This window comes from Procambarus clarkii, chromosome 64 (genome assembly GCF_040958095.1).
Source record: "Procambarus clarkii isolate CNS0578487 chromosome 64, FALCON_Pclarkii_2.0, whole genome shotgun sequence".
In the NCBI taxonomy this organism is placed as follows: domain Eukaryota; kingdom Metazoa; phylum Arthropoda; class Malacostraca; order Decapoda; family Cambaridae; genus Procambarus; species Procambarus clarkii.
Window position 1 is genome coordinate 9019021 of NC_091213.1, and position 26748 is coordinate 9045768.

A 26748-nucleotide genomic window follows, 5' to 3' on the forward strand; every position below is an offset into this window, starting at 1 on the left:
CTTGGTGCCTTCTTTTAATACTTACTGATTAAAAAATAAATAATAAATACATTTTATTCAGGAAAAGTACATACAGTTGATTTACAAACATAATGTTGGATTTATAGGCAGAGCTAGTACATACAATACCTAAAGCCACTAATACTCATAGCATTTCGGGCAAGGTGTGGGGGAAAAAAACAGACTAAAACTTAATAGCAATCGAGATTAGGTATAAATTGTGTTGAAAGAAGGAATAAAAAATACAAAAAGGGGGTTAACATAGCATAAATCAGCAATTGCACATGTTGGTGAACAACGTTGTTTAAAAAATAGCAAGACATGGGTTGACATTTAGGAGGTAAGTTAGGTTACATGGAGTTAATTAGGCAGTACTTGGTTTAACTCTTAAACTGGTTGAGAGAGGTACAGCCTTTGACATGATTCGGGAGGTCATTCCACATTCTGGGTCCCTTGATTTGTAGAGCACTTCTAGTTTGGTTACACACAGCCAAATTGAGTAACAGGAAGAGGTCTTGGACACAAATTTGTTCCATGCTAAATGTAGAGGAATCAGCTGAGTATTCCTCAAATAAAATAAGTTGCCTCAGCTTATAAGGTAAATAAAATAAGCATTTCTCAAATAAGTAGCTGCCTCACCTCACTGCCTTACTGCTACATAGCCTTCCCGGCATGGTGCCTTCTTTTGATAATTACTTGTTCCACACCCAAATTGTATAACAGGAAGAGGTCGTGGACCCCTACTTCCCTCTCTCTTTTTTAGTAGTCTATATAGTCATAATTATAGCTTTAAGTATTCAATGAATAAAGTTTTTGACATTTTTACCCTTTTCCTTACCTAACATCATTTGTGCAGCATATTTTTATTTTATGTCTCACCCAGATTTAATTTCAAAATAAAACCAAACTAAATAAATTAGAAATGGGTATGTATAGCTAAGGTACACCCTTACTACTAGGTGAACAGGGGCATTTGGTGATAGTAAATGATCCCATCAGGCAGGGCTCATCACCTTCTCTCATATTTCATGTTCACCAGTGTTTATTTACTTAATAACTACTGGTATAATATCTTGCTATTATAAAACTAATTCTACTATCATCAAACATATTTACTTCAAGTTTCAAGCAGAGAATGCATATATAACTAACACGAAGGACTCCTCTCCACTAGATTCACCAGCTATAATATTTTGGTCATGTTCCAATATCATAAATCGATCCCAGTGTTATGTAGTAGAGAAAAAATGACATATCCAGTTTACGTAAAGCTACGAGTGGTCGAAACCACACTTAAATCCCGGAATGAACTTACGAAGATTTTTCCACTTAGGGTAGTTAATTGAATACGGACGTAGCCGCCACGAAGGCGCTAAGACGGAAAACGCTCTTAGCTAAGAGGAAAAACCTTCGTAAGTACCTTCCTGAATCCGGCCCCAGGGCAACAAGAGTGCCTGAGGGCGTGGTTTCAATAGAGACCATTCATAAAATAGAGTTCAGAGTTAGTGTGGGTTGAGCACTGGCATAGGCAGGTTTATTCCTCTTTCAGGGGAATCTAGGCTTGTATATCCGGCTTTGGGAGGGAGCTAAAATTAAGGTAATTGCTTAATGACCTTACACCCATTACCTTGTTTATAGATTTTAAAATGGGACGTAATTGGTTATCAACAAAACCTTTTATACCTAATTATGCTTGCAATTTTAGTAGTCCCCTTATTGTCATCAAAGTGGGCATATATCATCCAAAGCCTTTTAGTCATTTGCTAGTAGTAGAAATTCTCTAATTTTTAAAGGTTCAATGTAATAAAGTATGATATTGACTAGTGCAAACAGATCCCGTCCCCCCCACCTCCCTCTCCCTCTCTCTGTGGCCCTAAGAGGGAGTAACTTGTTCACTGTTGTGAATAACTAACCTATTCACAGCAGGTTTAGTAACTTCCTAACCTGATAAGGTTCAAGACGTGTGAGATAGAACTTTGGAATATACTGTCTCTTGTGAGATTGTGTATGGAGGGAAGCAGGCAAACAATTCCTCTCATAATATTTATATCCAGAACCGCACTACCTTACCTATTATGCAAGGACCTATTTGCCTAACATACTGAGTAATTCGCAATTTTCAAACCTTTCTTTCTAGATAGATTATAAGAAAAGCCTCAGTGAGAAAATCCAGAGGAGCCGTGAGGAAGATTCGAACCTTAGCGTCGAACCCTCATCACGGCTACGGATTTTCTTACTGACACATATCACGGTAGTGTGATTACTCTCTCTATAAAACATGAATTACTGACTTAGGCTTGATAACATTTCTATATTAGTCTTGAATCAAAGTAAACTAAAAACTAAAATCATATGTAATATAATGGGAAACTATTATTTACTAAGAAAAATATTTGAAAATAAAGTATTTCAGGGAAATTCTGCTTCTTTGGCATGCCTAGGAGGTACAACTCGTGTGTGTGTGTGTATATATATATATATATATATATATATATATATATATATATATATATATATATATATATATATATATATATATATATATATATATATATGACAATGTCAGACCACGGAGGAAAAATGAAACAGGAAATTTCCTTAAGTACTTTCGTATATTAAATACATCTTCAGAAGGTGAAGATGTATTTAATATACGAAAGTACTTAAGGAAATTTCCTGTTTCATTTTTCCTCCGTGGTCTGACATTGTCACATTCTTAATCACGTGTTTATTTTCGTGATATACACACACACACACACATATTATATATATATATATATATATATATATATATATATATATATATATATATATATATATATATATATTATATATATATATATATATAATGTATGCTTTGGGCAGCAAGCGTTCCTTTAAACATATTTGGTTAAATATGACCGCCTTACTGGCGTTGTTGATCTTATAATATAAGCTTTCTATGCTTCTGTTTTCTTACTCTGGATTAAGAAGGGCGCTCAAGTTATCGAAATTAATTGGGAAGAAACTAACGATATTGAAAAGTATATTTTCTACAACGTTTCGTTCTACTAACATTTTCAGGTAAGTAATTAATATACAAGGTGCAAATTTATCGAACAGGAAGATGTGTTATCCAGTGCTGTTTGGTGAGGTCTGGATTTGAGCGTAGACCTCAAATCTCCAATTATCGATTGAAGGGTGAAAGGCGAAACCCAAGAGCTGAAATTCCATCCCGTGTTACCCCACTAGGCAAGAACCTCTGCATCACCCACACAGCCTCTCCGCACTAACACTATTACGTGCCAAGCCTGGCAGCCTTCTCGCAGGGATTTCATGTGGATTGATGAAGGGATTGTATGTGGATTGATGAACCTCAGAGGGTTAGGAGAGCTCTGTATGCCCTCACAGTTACTGTGTGTGTGTGTGTACACTACGGGAATGACACTAGGAATGCATATACATAGGATATCAAATGTGCAAAATAGGACTTGTATGATTCATCAGACTTGTTCTAGAATACGCAGCACTGGCGTGGAATTCCCATCTCGTGAAGTATAAAATTAGCCATTAGGTTTGCAACAAGGCTGGTGCCCGAAATACGAAGACAGGTTAAAAACAACTCGGCCTAACATGTCTAGAAAAGAAAAATCCAACCTACCTGATAAAAATCAGGCGACATTATCCTTACATACAGAATATTGAGGGAGAACAAATAAGGTTGACAGTAACAATCTTTTTCCAATTATGGGAAAATAGAACAAGTGGACCAGAATTGAAGCTACGTCTCAATTAATGAGAGAGACGTAAGGCCTTACGTCTTCGAGAGAGATCTTAAGCATGTATAGGTAGTTAACAAGTGGAATACAGTGAATGAATTAGCTGAGGGAAGCTACCTTCATCAACAATAAGATGAAATAAAATAGTACATATACCTGGGGAGGGTTACGCGAGTTCTACTCTCCGAGCCCAGCCTGGGCATATGAGCAATAAAGAGTTTAAAAGCACCTGGTGAAAACAGTATCAAACGTTTCCCAAAGAGCTATAGATTTCACTCCCCGCGGGCTTTAGGCAATGTTATCTAGCACGAAAAAGAATGCACACACACAATACGCGACAGAACAAATGTTTGGCAAGCATTTTCTTTCATTTGATTCCTCTGGAATAAAATAAACGAAGGCTGTTGCCTCCACCTGGCAGGCAGCAGCAGGCAAGTAACCAGTACGCCCACACTTGAAACAAGTTTTCAGTTGTCACATGTGCCCCCTCGCCCCATCCCAAATCCTTATTGCTTTCTCCTGATAGTTCCCTTCCATTATAGATCAATTTAATATGTTGACCTGACACTGATAAAGGTATATTACGGTGAAGTTCCATTTTCACTGTTCTTGTACCACAAACATCCTTTGCCTGCTCCAAAAGTATACTTATTGAAACGAACATTTGTCCACTTTCCCATATTGTTCCCGTATGCGAGTAATAGTTCCATTTGGCATTTTAAAAGGTCGAATGGAACTATTATTTTCATTCACAACAATGTGACTCTGAAAACGTCACACTGTTTTCAAATTATACCACCACTCTGTTTCATGGCAGTGGTTGGAAACCAAACAATTCCGCCATCTTTATCTGTAGCACATCGAAGATTGTCGTGCAGACAAGGTCATAATCACTGTAAAACTGAACTAGAGAGACCAACGGACTCCTTCCGCTTAAGTGGAGGTGTGTAGGAGCCCATGTTGGCACATATACCACTCCAACATTGACCTCACAAGTGAGAATACAGGCTCATCACCCAACACGCCAGCCGAGAGTAAAGACAAACACGTCTGCCCACCGCACGCCAGCCAAGATCGACGACAAACACATCTGCTCACCACCACGTCCTGGATGCGATTCCAAGAGACACTAGATCCCAGATCATCCTGCCGGGATCTTGGGTTTGTTCTCAGATAAATTCGGATCTCGACTCAAGAGTGTTCCCTCCTGCAACTGTGAAATTGGTTGTTTCTTTCCGTTATTTGGTAACTTTTTAAGGCTCCCATTCAATATTTCAGCCAACATGGGGTAATCCAGCGAGCTAGAGTAGAGTTCTAGGACAGCAATGACTTGTTTATGATATTTGGTCTTCACGCCCCAAAAGTGAAATCATACAGCTGCTTCACGAGCGTTACATGACTTTGTATTTCCGCTTTCCAAAACACTATTTGAAATAAATATTACAAAACGTATGGGCGTGCGAGTGTGTCTGTTTTAAGAAGCGTGACTCCGAGGAAAGCCAGAAGCTAATACTGTTTACTCTTCCCCGAAGATACAGAAGCCACTACAGGAAAAAGGGAGAACTGGAAGATGGGACACGATACAGGAGAATATAGGGTAGAAGATGTATGCTTAAGGTAGACCACAGAATAGCTGGTCACTGACCTTATCACGTTTGTGTGATACGAAGCTTAGGCAGTCATGACAACAGGAATTATTATAAATTGCTTCAATACATATCGAAAATATCTATAGTAGTAATCTGAAATTCCTCTAGGAATGCTCTTCAATATTCACTCAAGTATCACTCAAAGACATATTCCAACAACTCAAAGCGGAGTATTCAAGATACTCCAGAATCTCGAGGAACTTAGGCTTGAGTTCCACATGACGTCTTGATCAGGCAGACTCCAGCAGCCTCGACCAACCTTGTGACTGTCTACCATGGCGACAGCTTTTCCGGGTCGCTTTTTCGAGACCACCGCTCAGACTAGGAAAAAGAATGATTCTCTTAATAATGCACGAAAATGAAAAGTTAAAACTTTGACTTCGAATGACAGGAAGAGGTAAAATGCTTTGTTAATGCATTATTTATATAAACTGCTTTTGATGTGATTTTTATTGTTTTTTCTATGCCTCTTTTTTGTAACATTTATTTCTGTTTGTGAAACTATTTTGTACTGTCTATTAGTTTAGTGTTGACAACAGCGGAATAGTTTTGAAGTTTTAATTTCCGGTTTGTTTTTTTCACTTCCTTAATTTATGCATCACTCTCCTTGTCTTATATAATTTATTCTCCTCTCCTCTCTTTCCTTAATATCTTTTTCCATTTCCTGTCCCTTAGTTTCTCCTGCCTTCCATCTTAAACGCAAAGGAAGACGTGTGGATTTTCTTTCTGTTTCCATCTTCTGTCCACATACTTTCCTATGGGAAACAAAAGAGAAGGCGACAGCCAAATACAGAAAACCATAGCCGGGTCACAGTCGTAAATTCCCGGGTTCACTTCCCATTGTAGGACAGAAGCATTTGGCTAGCAGTAAACAGGTTCTTAGAGTCAGGCAACTGTTGTGGCTTGCATTCTGGAGAAGGTCATTGGTTGACTTAGGGTAAACCTCCATAAGCCTACCCTCGCAAAGCCATGTCATTCCGACAGTTTGTTATTAGTCTTTATCCCAATGAACACTAATAAAACATAGAAGTTTCATCAACGAGCCTCGCCTTATTATAATTCCCGTTGTCGGGACAGGAAGCCTGTGTGTATTACACACTTGCATCGATCGTCCCCCCGCCCCCATCCCTCCCAAGGTCAAACTACTGACCCTCCCCAGGATGCAACCCACAGTAGTTGCCTAACTCCTGTGTACCTATTTACTGCTAGGTGAACAGAGTCATTAGGTTAAAGGAGGACAGACAGCGAGAGACTAGCAGACACCGTAAGATGGGCACAGGTACTGACAGAGGCAGATGAAGTCTTCTGGAGCCTATCACTTGACACTGCTGAGTTGTCCTCCCTGCTTCCGTTGGTTGATGATATCTTTGGCGAACATCACCGCTTTCTGCGGTTATTTGTTACCGCTAATGCCGACAAAGATAGACAAGTATGAAGCTAAATGAATAAAAAAAAAAAAAATCTTCCCCTCCCAAAATGGTACGTAGTGGAAGAAGAATTTAGTGCATTAAAAACATAGAAAGTGTGTGACATTTTTATTGTTATGAAGATGAAAATTATCGAATATTTGGTGTTCACGGACGAAATATTTACATTTTTTTTACCAGCAAATTTTTTTTTTCTCTATTTATCGACCTAGCCTAGATAGCCTTCTTTCTTTTGTCTGCCTCCACCATCTTTATCTCTGTCAGGATCTCTTTACGGTATCCGTCATGGTAGTCCAGCATTATCCTCTCATTCAAAGCTTCCGGTCCCTTCAGTAAATACCACTATTATTGCTATTCTTTCAAGTAGTTAGCTAATGCTTCGTGCTGCTTTCTCTGAAGTAGGTACCTGCATTTCCCCCTCCCTGCAACACTGTCCAGATATCAGGGAAATGTACAAAAATTTCCACCAACGAACTTTGCCATTAAAATAGTGCCTCCTCTCTCTGGTTTGCAGCTTCCCATGTCCTATTTTTGGATGTGGGATTTTTTTATGTTTTTGCACTTAAGACCCCAAATATCCTCTTTGGTTGATTTAAATTCACTCGAGTTTCTGCATGTTTATCTAATTGTGTTAAGTTTGGGACTACGGTGGGGAACTAATCACATGATTGGTTCAATATTTCAACAGTGCGTGTTGAATTTTCTAGCCCTTTATTTCTAGGTTATCCCATTAGGCACAGGACTGATCTACATTTGAAAATTTACAATTCAAGAATATGATTTAAAATCACCGCAAGACGATTTAGTAGGCTTCTAAAACAGACAAAAGATTGTAGATACAGTCAAGGTTTACAAATACTGGTGTGTGACCATAGTGATTTACGCATATAAGCAGGATAATGTTGAAATTGTCAAATCTGACTGCGAAAGAGAGATACGAGGCATGATTAGTAGGGATCTTAAACCAAATATTCAAAGTTCTCCTCGCTTCTTCTTTCCATTCCTCTCACTAGCTCTTCCCTTTCTCCAAAATAATTACCAACCAAAATAAATACTACCATTTCTTTTCCTTGTTCATCGAGGCTGCCGAAGCATCAAAGGGCGTCGTTCATTAGCCTGACGCTCGGCTAATAACACAGATCAGAAAAAGGCGTTTTTTCCTGTTAGTAGGAGACTTGGCCAGGCTTCCATGGAATCTCTTCGTCCCATAAAACTTGCCCCCCCCCCTATTCCCGCCCCACGGTTTTGAATCATGAACAAAACCATTAAAAGAGACGCCACTGAATCAGGATTTGGATCAGGATAAGGATTTGGGATGGGACCGGGGGAGGGGGGAAGTAATGATGTCCAACTCTGCCAACTGATGTTCACGGACATTTATAGGAACGGGAACTTCCAGTTCAAATGAAAAAAAATTATTAATTCAGCTGGAATTTACCAGTTTTGAATTCCAGTCTTAAAAATGTATAATGCAATCTGTTTCACATTACTTGCTGCCGTTTTGTAGTTTCAAACTCTCATTCTCCCCCCCCCCAAATCTGTTTCAATCTCTTCATTTCTCATGAAACTTTACATCTCTCGCAACACAGCGCCTTCAAGGCAAGGAACAGACGCCTTTAATCAGTATTCCAATTACACGTCTGTTTATATTTTGAGTTTCGGCGTGTTCAGGGCCAAAATCTGGTGGCGCAAGTCGTACAAACATTACGTCAACTCCGACGTTACATATACCAGCAAACTTGCTTTTGCGTCGATTTATCGCACTGCGTTATAATGCGTTACTATACGTTACGTAACATTGTATCCAAACAGCGCATAGCTCCATGGGACTTTATTAGACTGCAGTTCTATGGCTTTAATACAAATACTTCTTACAATAATACAAGTTCACGTATTTTGTATTTTCTCGAATCACGCTTAACGTCACTGATGAAGTAAAAACCTTTTGGGTTGTGAGATTTGAAACTACAAACTTTGAGTAGAGTGCAGATATCAGGGAAGCAATCATCTTTAAACCTGAAAGTTGATGGGCACAAGAGTCAAGTGTCTACTTCAAAAGCAACACAAAACGAAGATTGAAAACTTAAAGAAGCTTGTTGCAAGTCTGGTCTTGGAATTAAGGGTACTGAGCCAAGATGGACTGAGGGAACACAACTAAACTACACTGGAAGAAATGAGCTAGGAGAGAAAGAATTATCAGGGAAAGCGCTAAGCCATTACGACTATATAGCACCGAGAAGGGATCAGGATAAGGATTTGTTATGGGACGGGGGGGGGGGGGGGGGAAGTAATGGTGCCCAACCACTTGGACGGTCGGGGATTGAACGACGACCTACATGAAGCGGGACCGTCGCTCTACCGTCCAGCCCAAGTGGTTGGACGGAGGTTTAGAGGACATGATCCAGATTTATAAATACTCACGGGGTTATCTTGAGACGATTTCGGGGCTTTTTTTTTTTTAGTGTCCCCGCGGCCCGGTCCTCGACCAGGCCTCCACCCCCAGGAAGCAGCCCGTGACAGCTGACTAACACCCAGGTACCTATTTACTGCTAGGTAACAGGGGCATAGGGTGCCCCCCCTCTCTGCCCATTGTTTCTCGCCGGCGCCTGGGATCGAACCCAGGACCACAGGATCACAAGTCCAGTGTGCTGTCCGCTCGGCCGACCGGCTCCCTATTTATGAAATTGATACAGAATGTTGAGCAGCAGAGTAAGGAGAGGACAAACATGGAAGCCAGACTCGCAGGTGCAAACAGGGATGTCAAACAACACTTCAGTGTAAAGTCAGCAATAGATTAGAACGATCAAGTAGACAAAACTGACGTTCAAAAGGAAGAACAACAGGATATAAACAAACTGGAGACGAGTTACAGATGTGAAACTGAACTTCATCTTAAGGGTCTTAAATAGAATAAATTATAAGAGGAAGTTGTTAAACGTAATCCATTACACAGTAATGATTGTAAACACGATAAGAAAACCGAATGGAAAGCGTTATTACAATGAACTACCGATGTTCGAGATCTGCTCGGCCAGTCTAAGCGCATATTGGGCAGTGTATCTAGGCGAGTGCACACACACACACACCCTGATCACCACATACAAAATTCTCAGAGGAATTGACAGGGTAGACAAGGATGGACTATTTAACACGGATGGCACACGCACAAGGGGACACGGGTGGAAGCTGAGTACCCAAATGAGCCACAGACACATTAGAAAGAACTTTTTCAGTGTCAGAGTAGTTAGTAAATGGAAATGCACTAGGAAGTGATATGGTAGAGCCTGACTCCATACACAGTTTCAAAAGGTAGATATTATAGAGCTCGAGAAGCTCAGGAATCTGTACACCAGTAGATTGACGGTTGAGAGGCTGGACCAAGAGCCAAAGCTCAACTCCCGCAAGCACACCTAGGCGAGTACAACTAAGCGAGTCCACACACACACACACACACACACACACACACACACAATCTAATAATTTTTCCTATTCACCCGATTCCAACTCCCGATATTGAAGCGGCTTTCTTTAACTACTATAATTTCTTACAATATTATGAACAAAAACAGCTTGTTAAAAAACTTGGAACTTCTCTCAGCTCCTTGTTAGGAACTGCTGTCGAAAGTTAAACGAGGTAATTCGTGAAAACCTTTGCGAGTTGATCGCTGGCTCAGACTCTGGAATTGCTGTAGACGTTGATTTAGTGAATGACAGCCAGTTCTATATGATGTATAAGGACGTGTAAGAAAACGTGAGGCTGCGTATATGTATAATAGGCGTACGAGTGAAGTTGTAGATATCATGTATTAGGGTGTATAAGAATGCGTGTGTGTGTGTTTTTAAGGTAGTATCAGGGCAAGGGTGTGTTATTGTGTGCGAATGGTCTAAAGACCCTGTACGTACAAAAGTGGATACTAGTACAATCTCATATTGGCGAATTCAAGCAGACGAGCGCGAGCGCACACGCGCACTAGTGGCCCGTGTTTAGTATCCGTGATTCACAATCCAGAGTTCGATTACCGGGCGAGACGGAAACAGTTTGGCAGCGTTTCTTTCACCTGATGCCTCTGTATAACTAGCAGTAAATAGGTACCTAGGAGTTTGATAGCTGTTGTGGGTTGCATTCTAGGGGATATGTGCTAGAATGTGGGTTATCTTGAGGTTATCTTGAGATGATTTCGGGGCTTTTTAGTGTCCCCGCGGCCCGGTCCTCGACCAGGCCTCCACCCCCAGGAAGCAACCCGTGACAGCTGACTAACACCCAGGTACCTATTTTACTGTTAGGTAACAGGGGCATAGGCCGAAAGAAACTCTGCCCAATGTTTCTCGCCGGCGCCTGGGATTGAACCCAGGACCACCGGATCATAAGTCCAGCGCGCTGTCCGCTCGGCCTACCGGCTGGGGGAGAGATATATAATAGATATGATAGAGAAAATGGGTTGGGAGTCGGTGCACGAGACAACTGATGATTAGAAAGTTTGGGGACCAAGAGCTAACAGGTCGATGCTGCAGGCACAAACAGTGAATACAAATAACCGAATATACACACACACAGTTCAGTGGAATTTTGTTTCCAAACACCAGCATGATTCACAGAAGACTTGTTTGCCAGACAAGAGAATCATGTTTGCCAGACAAGAGAATCATGTTTGCCAGACAAGAGAATCATGTTTGCCAGACAAGAGAATCATGTTTGCCAGACAAGAGAATCATGTTTGCCAGACAAGAGAATCATGTTTGCCAGACAAGAGAATCATGTTTGCCAGACAAGAGAATCATGTTTGCCAGACAAGAGAATCATGTTTGCCAGACAAGAGAATCATGTTTGCCAGACAAGAGAATCATGTTTGCCAGACAAGAGAATCATGTTTGCCAGACAAGAGAATCATGTTTGCCAGACAAGAGAATCATGTTTGCCAGACAAGAGAATCATGTTTGCCAGACAAGAGAATCATGTTTGCCAGACAAGAGAATCATGTTTGCCAGACAAGAGAATCATGTTTGCCAGACAAGAGAATCATGTTTGCCAGACAAGAGAATCATGTTTGCCAGACAAGAGAATCATGTTTGCCAGATTTTGAAGCTTTGCAAAAGGATGACGAAAAGCAAACAAGAGAGAGGGTTGGGCAAACAGGACATTCTTTGATTTTCAGAAAAAAAATCGGAAAATTTGTCCACACAAGAGACTCCTGCTCAGGTAAGAGAAGCAGGCTGGTGTAACTTAAAAGTGTACTAAGCTGCGTGAGGTTTTACTGCCAAACTTACGACTTTCTCAAACCAGGTTTGGATCATCAAAGGAAGACTCAAACCCGGGACGAAATGCCTATTTATGCTGGCACTGTGCCATAATCATTTTCCGTCGCACCCTCATGCATTTTAAACCAAGAATTCCGACATTGATTGCACGGAAACTTTCCAGGGAAGCAATTTATAGAAGCTTGGTTCTATACCCTTGTTTACTAGAGCAGGATTCATTTAACATTTTGAAGGATGGTAATCAGGGGGATTGTAGATTGTTCTGCTTTAGTGGAAGAAGAACTCCAGCTCATTGATCCAGTCTTTCAACTATGTATCCTGATCTCAGTTCTCAGCTTCTGTTACTTAAGCTCTTACTCGAGGTCAACTTCAGCAGCCACTTGATAGGATATTCTTTCATTCACTCCAGGACATTCCGTGGTTTCCTGTAGTCTTCCTTCACATTTAGCATTAACATTTTTGTATCAACAATTAACACCGAGGATTAAGTTTATCCCATCAACAAGTTACTCACATTGAAGGGAAGTGGCGGAGGCGGACTCCATATACACAGTTTCAAATGTAGATATGATAGAGCCCAGTATGTTCAGGAATCTGTACACCAGTTGATCGACAGTTGAGAAGCGGGACCAAAGAGCCAAAGCTTAAAAACTGCAAGCACAACTACGCGAGTACATTGATTGGCCCCCCTGGTACTGACCCCGTGGGGCGCCGCTGGCAACATTCCATCATTCTGATGACTCTCTCAATGTGGCGTCTCTGTTGCAGAGGGGGCGTCTCTGTTGCTTTATCCACTGGAGAAACTTCTCTCTTAGTCCTGCCTGCTTCACTGTGTGTACTCAACCCGTTTTCCTAAGGTTTCCCAAGGTGAAGAAAACGGTCAAATGAAAAAAGTGGTCTCTCCTAACCTACCAGAGGACCCAAAACAAAAAACGGGACAGTACGTCACTTTCGCCAGCCGCTTCCATTTTTTAGTACGACAATTTTTGGCCTTATGTACCGCATACGAGCGAAAAACGACGTTCTTTGTAAGAGGACAAGTTGGTGTACTAGTCTTCTGTGGGAGATCTTGTCGAAGGTTTGCCGAGAGTCCACATACAAAATATATCCAGGCTTCTCAGACTTGTTTGTTGTAGGATCTGACGCCACTGATCCTTGGCGTCACTGGATCACTGGCGTCATTATTGTGTAATAAAAGCTATTCGTTGGTGAGACTTGAATTGATAGACAAAGAAGCAGTGTTCAAAGGTTTGCACAACAAACTCACGGGTCATAGATGGGACCAAAAGACAAAGAAGAGTCACAGATGTCAGAAAACTCACAGTATGCGTTGTCAATAAATGTTGTGGCCAAGACGAAGAAGTGGTCGAGGGCAACTCGATACACAATTTCAAGTGGGAATATGATGAGAAAAAAAAAACAAGTGACCAGAGTCATCGCAATTAAAGTACAGAACGTCCGGAAAGCAAGGCTAGGAGCCTTGAGCATCTTTGTACATCTAGGCTTCCGCTTCATCACAGATACACACAGTGCATTTCACACAGCCTTTCCTCATAACTCACGCCTCTTAGTTCTGGGACTAGTCTAGTGGCATACCTCTGAACATTTTCCAGCATGCAAACATCCTAACACAAACACTCCCTTCATCACCGAGACAAACAGAAGAGGAAAATTAAATAGTAATTACGTACAACACCGCAACAAACAACAGACCCAGACAAGACTATGGAGACACCATCAAAACATACATATACAGTAGGCATCCTGCAGTCACCGGAGACTATGGAGTTGCCCTCTGGAGGCTGGAGTGTCCTCTCCAGGGCACAAAGCTTGGGTAGGTCGAGATGGAGGAGAAACTGTTACCTTCTCATAAGAAAGTAACATATATGTAATACAGAAAGCAACGACAACACACAAAATGAGAGCAAAATGACTGAGCATCAAAATGCAAAATGGGAGATGTAAATCATGGACAGATATACAGGGAGTCGAGGAACCCCATTGGTCGGACTGAAACACGAGTGAAACTAGTGGAAATTATTCGAAATAACTGCCCGAAACGTTTCGCGTAATGGTGGCTTTAGACATTGTATGTACTAGCTCTATCTATAAATCCACCAATGTTTGTATCTCACCTTGTATGTATTTTACCTGAATAAACATTTGATTTGATTTTGATTTGCCTATTGCAACATGCAAAACAAGACTGGGGAATAGGGAGGCGATTCACCTAGTTCTCTAGACCAACACACACAGAGATCCCACTAACGTGATGCATCAAATGAACTCTGTCGTAGCTCAGTCGATTAAGGCAGTGTCTGGGATGCTCCCGGACGCAGGTTCGAATCCTCGTCACGGCCCTTGTGGATTTGTTCTCTAGACCAAATCTTCACCAAGAACGAAGAGGACGTTGAGAAGTTTAAATTCCATTAACAGCCGAAGTTCCTTGTTGCCAAAGCTTACTCCGGAGCTCGCTACGGTCCACCTCAACTCTCGATCAACCATTATATTACCCTCTCTCTGCTCTAACACTTTCTCTTTGTCTCTTCCATTTTTGTTCCTTCCTTCCCCCTCTTCTCTCAATTTGTACTTCCGTTTCTCCTTACCTTCATTTCTTAATTCGTCTGCATTATGCACTTTCCTTTCCCCTGCACCATGCTAATCTTCCTCTCTTCTCTCCCTTTGTCCATGCCGTCTCTCGCTCCTTGATTCGGTACTATATCATCCGATTCTCACCCCCTTCACTCCTCTTCCTTACCCGCACACTCATTCCCTTCTCTTACCACCCATATCCCTCCCTCTCGGCTATTACTCTCCTATATATGATATAACTGTCGTCTACGCCATTCATAAGCATTCCTCGTGAATCTGAAGCCATTAAGGCAGGACTGAAAATAACTATTTTTCTTACTAAAGCTGTCACGGTCAGTCCTTGGAATACCTCCACGAGAGAGAGAGAGAGAGAGAGAGAGAGAGAGAGAGAGAGAGAGAGAGAGAGAGAGAGAGAGAGAGAGAGAGAGAGAGAGAGAGAGAGAAAGGAGAAAACAAGAAGACAGAGAAAGTAACATCACACTAACAGACATGCCAAGAGACGGATGAAGAGACACAAAATAAGAAGAAACTCAACATTCAGCTCAGTGGCGTCATACGAACGATCTTAATTGAAAAAACTTTTTAAGTACTGCAAGGTGGATAATGAACGGGTCAGAGCAAGTTCTCCCAGAATTCCAAAGTTGGTAACAATGTGTTGGGTGGTCAAGGGGGAGGCTGAAGGCAAAGTGGCACAGTGTCAGGTGGCCGGAACAGAAATGAAGTAGCAGCGACTTTGTAGTTCGATTTGGCATCAGTTACGTGGCTCAGTGAAGCTGGGCCACGTAAGGCAGGGGAAGGCTGCGTAGGGGAGGACGCCGCGTGAACAGGATAGTGTCAAGTTAAATGTTATGAAGGTAATTGAGCGCAATGGGAATAAAATATATTTTAATGAGGGGTGTAGGCGAGCTTTGTGGGCAGGCGTGCCCTAGGTGGCTCTTGGGGTGGGGGGGTGGGGGGGCAGGCGTGCCCTAGGTGGCTCTTGGGGTGGGGGTGGGGGGGGGGCAGGCGTACCCTAGATGGCTCTTTGGGGGGGGGGGAGGCGTGCCCTCGGTGGCTCTTGGGGGGGGGGGAGGCGTGCCCTCGGTGGCTCTTGGGGGGGGGGGGGCAGGCATGCCCAAGGTGGGCAGGTAACCAAGTTTTAACAACATAAAATATTGTTCAATACATATTTCAGACATGATCTCACTATCACGAGTCACAATTACTGTTCACACAAACGTGTGTGTAAACAAAGTGTGTTTATCTTTATACCTATAACAGCAACACACATTGTATTCTGCAAATACAGAACTTTTAATGAAAGTAGTTCTATACTATTAATCAATAAAAGCTGAAGAAGGCTCATTAATGAACATTGTTTGCATATTGACCCTAAAACCTTTAATTCTTTTCCGTTTTATCGGGGACAGGCAGTTCATATGTCACCTTAAATTAATACTCCCCCAAAAAAGCTTTAAGATATTCACCATATCTTCGACAACTTCCCATGGACTGGAAATGAATGGTCAAACCCTAAATTTGGGCGACTTCCGGAGTTGAATTTTATGCGACATTAATGATTTCGAAAATATGTCCTGGAAATTTACTTACAGTTGGAAAACGCCATGCACACAGTTTTGCCGGGACATGTTTCCAGGAACGCGTCCAAATGCTGGGCAGGCACATGTTGTAGCGTTTATTATTTATAGCTATGTTTTGATGGTAGTGTTTAGCATGGGTAGTAGTAGGAGGCATCCATCAGTCTCAGGAGACTATGGAGTTGCGCTCTGGTTGTCGGTCTGGAGTGGCCTCTCCAGGGCGCAAAGTCAGGGTAGGTTGATATGGAGAAGAAGCTGTTACCCAAGCACCAAGTACCCCCCCTCCTGCTACGGAAACAGTATCAGATACAGGGGAGGTACAGGGGCTTGGGTAGTCTCCCCCTTAGAGGGGGAGGCGCTTGGGTATAGTCTTATATAAGACTCCCATATGGTTCTATGCTTCGTGAAGAAGTCAATTCGTTTAATGTACCATTTCAAACTACTGTATTTAGTTATCTGTACTTATTACAAATTGATAAGTATGGTTCTACCATTGTCCGGGACAGGAAGCCAGTTAATCTAATCGAGGTCCTCCTAGGCCAGCTACTGACTTTCATCAGAATTAAAACCATAACAGCTGCCCAACGCCCATGTACCTATTTACTGCCAAGTGAACAGAGGCATCGGGGTTTAAGAAAATATGCCAAACCATCAAGTCCTTCCCAGGAATCGAACCGAGTTACAGTCGGAAACGAACCAACTGCGCTAATGTCATCATATGTAAAGGGAAGTTTGGTCCAAGTGTCCGATATGTCAAACAGAAACACCGAGGTCGTCAGTCAAATATATAGCGCAGGGAAACGAACGCGGGCAACGAGCAGTTGTCAAGACGTGGTGCAGCTGTTTAGACCCGCATCAAGAAGCACTTGGAACCTCTGTGCTCAGACGAGACGCCAAAAACAGTTTAGATACGAACTGGATAATTTAGGGTCGATTAGCAACATTAATAAAAAAAAAGCGGTTTTCGGTTTGTCAAAATTCAATAATATAAGTTATTTTCTACCGATTCATCACGTCCATATCTGAACGATCGTCCATATAGTTACTACAAGTACTTTAATTTTAAGAGAAGGATTTAAGAAGAGGATTTAAGAAGATGATTTAAGAAGAGGATTTAAGAAGATTTATTTAATTTTATTAAAATCATAAATAAGGATTTATTTATTGCCTTCGTTTCCTTAGTCATGACAATCGACTTGAGAATGGTCCAAGACGGACCGAAACGTCGTCGTCCCTTCACTTTCTAGTGTGTGGTCTGGTCAACATTTATTTAACATTCATGGGAGAAATCATGAGGCAAGCATGGGTCAAGGGAAGAATGTTTACTGTAAAATGTAAATACACTATAGGCCTAATACGAGCAATTTAAGTATGCAGATTATTTTTATGTTTGTTGAAGACGAGTGAAGGCTAGTTAGAGAGACATGGTTAGTTGAAAACTTTATGGAGAAGCGTTACGGCCCGAACAGACCAATTACCGCTAGACGTGAACTATCCTGTGAGTAGTTTGAGCTCTGCCCAGGAACCTCGTCTATGTGTCAGCCCGACATATTTGCCTCGAGAATGTGGACAAAGTACCCGTGTAGACGGCACAACTTTACGTAAAAGAAACTTGTATCGATAACATTAAACCTTAATTCATTATACAAGCGCCATGTACCATTATAGTGTAATTAGTAGTAACTGGTGGCTCTCGATATTATCTAAATACTACCAAAACAAAATACTTAAAAGGCTTAACTGGTAATGCACGAAGAAGGATGACCGAGAAGTACTTCCATTGTCAAGACCACTGGCCGCCGTGGGGGGCGTGGGAGGGGGGGCTGACCCACGACCTCTCGTCTCCATGGTGGGGGGGAGCTAGGGGGGGCTGAGGCTGATCCACGACCTCTCGTCTCCATGGTGGGGGGGGGGGGGCTAGGGGGGCTGACCCACGACCTCTCGTCTCCATGGTGGGGGGGAGCTAGGGGGGGCTGATCCACGACCTCTCGTCTCCATGGTGGGGGAGAGCTAGGGGGGGCTGACCCACGACCTCTCGTCGCCGTGTGGAGGACTCGACTGTACTAAGCTTGGTTTTGGCAGATCGAAAGAAAACGTGAATGAAGCGGTTACTAACAATTGTTACCCCCCGCCTGCTTTAATTACTCAACTTTTCGGCCTCTGATGATATATGAGGGATCTTTACATAGGGTCGTATGTATTTATACAATAGTCTTAGCATATACTAATCATACAACACATAAATAAACTCAAGGCAGGGCCCTGAGAGAAGATTATTGACAATTAAAATGAACAAAGATAATTATGGTGTTGGAAATCAGATAAAATTCTGTGTTATAAATAATTCAGAGTTATGAAGTTGGTTATATTGGTTATCAGTTTGCTGGTTGAAACCAACCAACAAACTAATAAAAGTGGAATATCTTCAGCAGTAGTTCAGAGCAGAGTCAGTTAGAGAAGGAAAGTACAACGAAGACTTTGGTCAGTATAACATGCTTGCAATGAATGCAATCAGAGATTTGCATGAAGGCGGAGTCCGCAGAACTTCCATACTGCTGCCTCGCCTCCAAAAGATGCATTCTCAAATGTTAACTTTCTGTGTATTCAATACAAACTCATTCTCATATATATATAAAGTAACATATTTGAATGATTTACATATTTGAATTTTGTGTATAGTTACGCCTGGGTTAGGTTTGCTTTTAATGTTTTGTTAGTAATTACTTATACTTACAGCTTTATACACATTAGATTCACACCGTAAATTTTATGCAAATTCATTTTTTTGCTGTTGTAAAATGCTGTAAAAACATTTGCCATATACGTATCAATCTATCCTCTACAAGTCATAAATAATGGATACAAAATAAGTGTTACATTGAATGGTTATGCCAAAATGTCATTAATCTGTGTTACATTACGGAGTCTCGATGTTATTTATTGGTCTTGGGCACCTCATTAGCCAAACTTCATAACCTGGATTTATATTCCTCTATGTTACCAGCGCTCGGGACTGGCGGCGGCCCTTCTGGAGACTTATTTTTGTCTACACTGTGTGTGTGTGTGTGTGTGTGTGTGTGTGTGTGTGTGTGTGTGTGTGTGTGTGTGTGTGTGTGTGTGTGTGTGTGTGTGTGTGTGTGTGTGCTCACCTAGTTGTGCATCCGAGGGTTGAGCTCTGCTTTTTCGGCCCGCCTCTCAATTGTCAGTCAACTGTAACTATTAACTATCTTTTTCACACACACACACACACACACCCAGGAAGCAGCCTGTAACAACTGTCTAACTCCCTGGTACCTATTTACTGCTAGGTAACAGGTGCATCAGGGTGAAGAAAACTATACCCATTTGTTTTTTTCCGGCGGTGCCCGGGGGATCGAACCCCGGTCCATGGGTTCACGAGACTAGAGCGCTGTCCAATCAGCCACAAGCACACACTGTGTGTGTGTGTGTGTGTGTGTGTTCAAGAGTTGTTTACACCGAGGCCTTGTCAACAGGACTGGGGGAGCCAAGCCCATTTCAGACTGTGAATGGTTCTCAAATCCAACGGACCAATTTGATGACAGATATAGAACTCGAAACTTTCAGTCATTTCATCCTTTGTGCAACGCATTCGAGCTGATAAGGTCTGGACTACTGCAGCTCCTTTGGGATAGAATTCTTTATCTTGAACGTGCTCTGCATATAATTTCTCGTTCTGAATATAATTCCATTTGATTTCCGAAACAGTTTTCGTGTCGGATCCAGACTGAGCAATCGAAACTTCTCGATGCAACGTCGAATAGAACTGGAAGGTTGTGACTCTACTGTTCTTTGCCGTGGATGGAAAATCTATGATAAGTTCAAGCAGTGAGCTTGAACTTGCTGGAGAAGCTTTTCGAGTGGTGGATTCTGCTTGATTCCAGTGTAATGGGATCGAACCCGCGTTCCCAAGCTCCTCATCTCGGAAGTCGTGTTTGTGTCTCACGAGTCCCAGTTTGCAAGTTCGAGTTCAATTCATGGCCCTCAATATCAACTCACTGACTTCAGTATTATTTGAATGCAATGATAAATATATTAAACTATGTAACTATGTACCATGAAACTATGCATACCAATAATTATATATATATATATATATATATATATATATATATATATATATATATATATATATATATATATATATATATTATATATATCGTTATATTTACATTTAATCTTAACCCTACAAAATCTGGACCCTTAAACACACAACACTTTCCGGCCAATAATTGAACTCTTGTCAAATCCTTTCCAGCTGGAGGCTTCATGAAATATATTGTTGCTAAACTGGGAATTTTCCAGCGCAAGAGACGACGAGGGGACGCATTTTGACGGGCGGGGAGGATGGGTATTTTGACGGGTGGAGAGGGTGGAAGGTTTGACGGATAGAGGGATGGAAGTGCGTACAGGTGGGGGAAGGGATTGGCGTCACAATGAGAGGGGTGTAAGTGACAAACTCAATGAGTTGGCAGGAAAAAAATGATAATATTTTCATAGCTTTCTTATTTACCAGGTCGACGAGGACCCAGACATTTACATTTTTGTTTTTTATAATTTTCCTTCTTAGCTTAAAAACTTATATGCACATTGTAAATTGATGTTGCAAGCTGCGTTGCATTGTCCTGTGTTTTCCCTGAGCGTTGCACGCATATATAACAAGTTATCAAAGAGGTTGCACTCAGTGTGTTTTAAATGATATGCAAATTATATTCAGGAACTTTTGTGATTTACAAAGAGACGAGTATTTTGATCAATAGACAGGTCTCTATGGTAGTTTGTTCAATAGACAATGGGTTATGATCTTAGGCAGGTTGTCCTGTAGACAGTGGGTGGGGTATTATGTTCAATGGTCTTATTTTCCTCATATTATTCTTTATTTATTCTCTCTCATTCTTCCTGTCTCCTCCGTCTCCCCTTCTATTTCTCATCTGCCCTCTTCATATCCCATCTCTGTCTCTTTCATATCACATTTCTCTTACCTTTTTATCTCCCGTTTTCTTCCCCCTCTTCTATCACTATCTTTTCCCTTTTTATCTTAACTATATCTCCCCCTTCCCCTCATCCCATTCCATTCTCTTCCATCACAAACGTTTTGGAAAATCTGTCAGACTAAAGCAGAAAATGTTTTGGTCTATTTTTGTTAAAATATAATGGAACGCCATTACTACAAATGAGATTTTCAGCTTCCTACGGCTTTTTGGAAAGAAAATGGTTGCATAAACACACAAACATTCGTACACATACACATATTATGCATAATACTGAGGGGGGAAATCAAAAGCAATATGGTCAGTGATTTATGAATTAATATTAATAAATACAACATAGCTATTGTATCTTATTTTAATATATCTGTCTGCCTGTCTCTGTCTGCCTGTCTCTGTCTGCCTGTCTCTCTCTCTCTCTCTCTCTCTCTCTCTCTCTCTCTCTCTCTCTCTCTCTCTCTCTCTCTCTCATGTAAATTATTTTTATTCAGCAGACACGACTGAATGTATCCCAATGCGTGCAAATTTATTATCTCTCTCCCGTCTGTATACAACGTCATGGTCATTCAGAAACATTCCACACAATGCATGATGCGGTGCCACCGCCGACAGTATCAGTATCACCACAACTACCACCACCTGCATCCCCCACTACCACCAAATGCATCACCACTACCACCACCTGCATCCCCACTACCACCACTACCACCACCTGCATCACCACTATCACCACCATCACTACCGTCAAAAACATTGTTAACAGGAGGAATACGCACTTCGGGAGTAGTTGAACGATCTGTAAATAAGAGAAGCGTCAGAAATGTCCCTATCTCCTGGAAAACAATATTCAGGAGCGTCAGAAAGCAGGAGAAAGCCAGGCAACACGGAACACCTTGGCATCAAGAATCTTCGCATGCACCCTTCCCCAAACGCACGATAAGTTGGCTCAAGGTACATTGGACAGCAGAAACAGTTACTAAGAACCATCTGCAACATCTGAAACAGTATCAGACGACAGAAGAATATCCATACGGCCAAGTTGCAGTAGCATCCGTTTCAATACACGCGACACAGAAAAGCAATAGCGGAACACTACTCACACCGTCAAGTAGCAGCAACACAAGACCCACTACCAATCGCGCTACGGAACGCCACCAATACCCCCGCCTTCCCACGCTCCCACCAGGAGCACTAGCGACGGTGTGAGCATCAGCAACAGCAACGAGAGTAAGTAGCACGAGGAATGGAGAAGACCTGCCGAAGGAGTCGCAGATGAACATTCCTTAGGCTTCACTCTGCTGCATTTCTCCTGGTGGACGTCGCTGTAGGAGAGGGTAGCCGTCACCTTCTTCAGGAACACTGCTTGAGTCTTGCCGCACTTCAGGTAGCTCATGTCGTAGACGCAGGACAGGAACCATAGCCGGATGCTGGTGGGATGGAAAGATAGAGCGAGAAGTGAATGAGAGAGAGAGAGAGAGAGAGAGAGAGAGAGAGAGAGAGAGAGAGAGAGAGAGAGAGAGAGAGAGAGAGAGAGAGAGAGAGAGAGAGAGAGAGAGCGAGAGAGCGAGAGAGCGAGAGCGAGAGAGAGAGAGAGAGAGAGAGAGAGAGAGAGCGAGAGAGCGAGAGCGAGAGAGCGAGAGCGAGAGCGAGAGAGAGAGAGAAATAGTTGTCATCCAATACTGCTTTACCAGAAGAAATATGGAAATCGAATATCAAACTGGCCTACAGGCTGCAAAATGCTTCTGAAACAAATGAAGTCTATTTTAACTAATTCTATCTTAATGATGTTTATAACTGTTGATTAGCTTTAGTTTTCATACCAAGACGAGTCTTAGAACTGTTTTGCTGCACAATGGGAGTGTTTGCCATCAATTCCATTGGGTTATGCAGCCTATACAAAAGAAACTATGACAACATGAAGCAGCTTTTGAGGTGCATTAACTATGAAAAAATCAGTGGCAGAATTGTTGCTCCTGAGATAGACCTGCAGGATGGATACAAAGTATTGCTGTTGGCTCTGAGTGTCGTGGGAAGAGATTCCCACTAAGTCATGAAAGACTGGCTACTCTGTCTATCATTGGAGCCTGGAAGAAAGACGTTCAGCATCCACCACTTGTTGAATCATGCAAGATTTTGTTACCCCTCTCACACGAAAAATAGCTAATCAGCCATTTTGATTCTTATATTTGAATTCAGCACTTCAAAATGTATCATAAACAGCTCTTTTCATCTCGGAAGCAGGCAAGTTATGAAAAACTGTTGGCCAGTGTTATTGTACACAAGATAAGCACCGCACATGTGTATGTCTGCAAACCTGTGCATGTAGACACATGCAAGTGTTCACAGAGACCGTGATTGCAAACGTGTATACATCACTGAGAACATGGCCAAGTAAATGACTGTACATGCTCTGATTCCATGCGTTAATCTGTAGGTGTGTGTGCACGCAGGAATGACCTCAAGGGGACCTACCAGCATATTTTGTGGTCTCTCAGGGCGTCGGAAACGTTAAGGTCACGATGCTGCTGATGGACCAGGGACTTGAAGCTCTGGTGACAGCGGTCCCAGTCCTCCTGCACGTCCTTTATGCATGACCCGTGCGACAGGTACTCTGAAATAGATTAAGGCAGGTCACTGAAGGTAAACAGTGGCCAATACAAATCATTACACTTGGCTTCCTACAGGATTTCTCATGGACGGTTCGAAACGACTGAACATACTGCCTGATGCATGGGGTTTGGGAGAGCTGCTCTGAAACAGGGCATTAGGGTCACGTTAGATAGCTCGAGATGAAAAAAGATGTTGCTACAGGTCAAACAAGCTCTTCCAATTAACGTTCTTGGTCGGGGGCAGACACGTTCTGCTTCGTGTCTGTCTCTTTCTACCTTCCTTCGATCTATTTCTATCTCTCTCTCTCTCTGTTCATTTGTCTCCACCAATTTCCTACTCGAGTCAAATTATGTCGACCTCCATTATTGCATCAGAGATCCTTGTGACGCGTGTTCAACCTTCCAGATTCCTGCAGCTTTCATCCAGAAACCCTGTTACTTAGCTCAGTTAAGGACGACCCATTACGACAATGAAAAGGGGAGACCATCTTCCATGATTTTCTAAAGACAAGACCACCTACCACGACCTCCTGAAGACAAGACTACATATTACAACCGTCTGAAGACAAAACCACCTACCACGACCTCCTACAAAATTACCCACTACGTCCTTCTGAAGATAAGACTACCTACCACGACCTTCTAAAGACAGACCAACCTACCACGACCCTGGTCAGTCCAGAATATCAACTACGAATATGGAAACCATACCCACCTATCTCATCCTTGTATCCTTGACACCACCGCAGACGAGGCTGTCCTGAATCCCTGAACGCCTTCAAGAGGGAAATCCTCCCGAGGTTACGAGACCCTCTCGCTTCTCTCTCTCCGCAAGACGGATTAGGCACTGGATTAAACAGGGTGATATATCTGTATTTTTTATGGGTGGCAGGTGGAGGTTTGGTGAATGGGAAGTGGAGTGGTGAGGGGCGGAGTGAAGGGGGTGTAGTGGTGAGGAATGGTTTGATATGGAAGGAGGGCTGAGAGAGACAGAGAGAGAGAGAGAGACAGAGAGAGAGAGAGAGAGAGAGAGAGAGAGAGAGAGAGAGAGAGAGAGAGAGAGAGAGAGAGAGAGAGAGAGAGAGAGAGAGAGACAGACAGACAGACAGACAGACAGAGACACACAGAAAATACATAAAAGTACACAAGAATGTCCATGAGAATACATAAAATGTTGCATGGAAAGAGGGCATAAAAGAACGTAGTGTAACAAAAGACATAGAGACAATAACAAAATAGGAGCTAAAGCCAAGAGAAAAAAGAAGAGATATGGCTGTCGCTGGCACGGTGTGTGGCGGCTATAGAGAGACTGGGGTCGGAAGGTCTCTTGAAGCGTCTCAAGAATAAGACAAACACTCTTGTTTTGACACAGGAACTTATGGAACTTCCGGAGACTGTGAGGTCCCCCCTTCCCCAGCCTGTAGGAATCTTTATCTCACTTTATTCCCCCACACATAGCTCCTCTACAACTCTCTCTCCCTCATACCTCCTAAACTTCCACACTTCTCTCCATCTCCCTCCTTCATTCCCCTCACTTGGATTCTCCATAAGTTCCTCCATCAAGCGAGAGGTTCCACGTGTGACTATCAAACATACATTTTCTTTCCAGGAACGATACAGTTTCCACACTCGAGTTATTCGGAATATCCGGATAACTCAAGGGGAATATACTTACGCGTTTGTGAGATAGAGATTAGCGTTGTTGCAGATATTTGAGTAGGAACCTTTAGCTCCAGCTTGCACCTCCTAGGGGGTAACTAGTTTAACTAATGTGTTAAAATATTGCTACTAATAATAATAATCCCGAAAATTATCCTCACACAGTCCTGTCTTTTCTGGTATGCTTATCCATTCAGCCCTGTTTTATCCTGGTAAGCATTCTGCCTATCTACCCAAGTAACCATCCTGTAATGTCAATTCTGGTAGCCCTCCAATCCTATCTACTCTGGTAACCATCCAGTCCTATTTACTCAGGTAATCATTCTCCCCTTCTCGTTAATCAAGCTTACTCAACAGTTCAATTTCCAGGAGAACCTCCATGGCTTCACTGCCTCTCACAATTTCCCCAAGCACAAACATATATTAGTTAATTGCTGGCAATTTACATTTCTAGAATTTTTTTTTTGCAGAACGTATGTATTAAATGGATATTTCCACTAGAGTCTCAACACTAAAATGACTACAGTCCGGTAGTGATTGCTTTTTTCACAGTAGTCCCAGAGAGCAACTTTAACATATATGTGACTCGCGGAGAACCAAAATACTTAATTAGTATTTCCAGTACAGATTGTTTCATTAAATCCATTGCATACATTACCGAGGACGTCCAATGTGTGTGTGACCATTTATTATGCTGTTTTTCGTGTAATTTTTAATTTTTAATTTTATCCATTTGTCTGTACCTACTGTAGCATGTACTGTTTGTTCCTGAATATTTTGTTATTTGTTATTGTTTACGCCTTCAAAGTATAGAAAGTTGTTATTATTCCCTCAAACTTTGCTCATACTTTTGCCTCAAATAGCTTAGGAAAGACGTCTTAAAGGCACCTGAAGGCGGGCGACTTGTGAGACAATGTATCACAGTTCTTAGATAAGCCGTCGGAAGCCTTCGGGTACCTTCAAGACGTCTTTCCTAAGCTGTCTTAGGCGAAAGGCAAAGCAAAGTTTGAAGGGAAAAATAACCATTTTCTATACTTAGTAGGCATAAGCAATCAGAAATTAACACACTACCTAGGAAGAAAATTACATAATGTTTCACCGAGTTTATTGACCAGACCACACACTAGAAGGTGAAGGGACGACGACGTGTCGGTCCTTCCTGGACCATTCTCAAGTCGATTGTGATGAGGAAGTAGATGCAGGCATAATTAGATA

General features: G+C 42.1%; 1 protein-coding gene across 4 annotated transcripts in view; it reads right to left on the reverse strand.

The window, feature by feature from the left end:
• Nucleotides 1–21575: 21575 nt before the first annotated feature.
• LOC123769092 (uncharacterized) overlaps nt 21576–26748 on the reverse strand; it is a 306856-nt gene continuing 301683 nt past the window's right edge. For 3 of the 4 annotated variants that reach the window (XM_069309174.1, XM_045760043.2, XM_069309173.1), the window contains 2 exons: nt 23738–23876; nt 21576–22692 (listed from right to left, as the gene is read on the reverse strand). In XM_069309174.1, coding sequence (XP_069165275.1) covers nt 22407–22692; nt 23738–23876 — 425 coding nt within the window. In that variant the 3' untranslated portion in view covers nt 21576–22406. The remainder of the gene's footprint in view (nt 22693–23737; nt 23877–26748) is intronic. The other variant, XR_011223667.1, reaches the window with a different exon arrangement.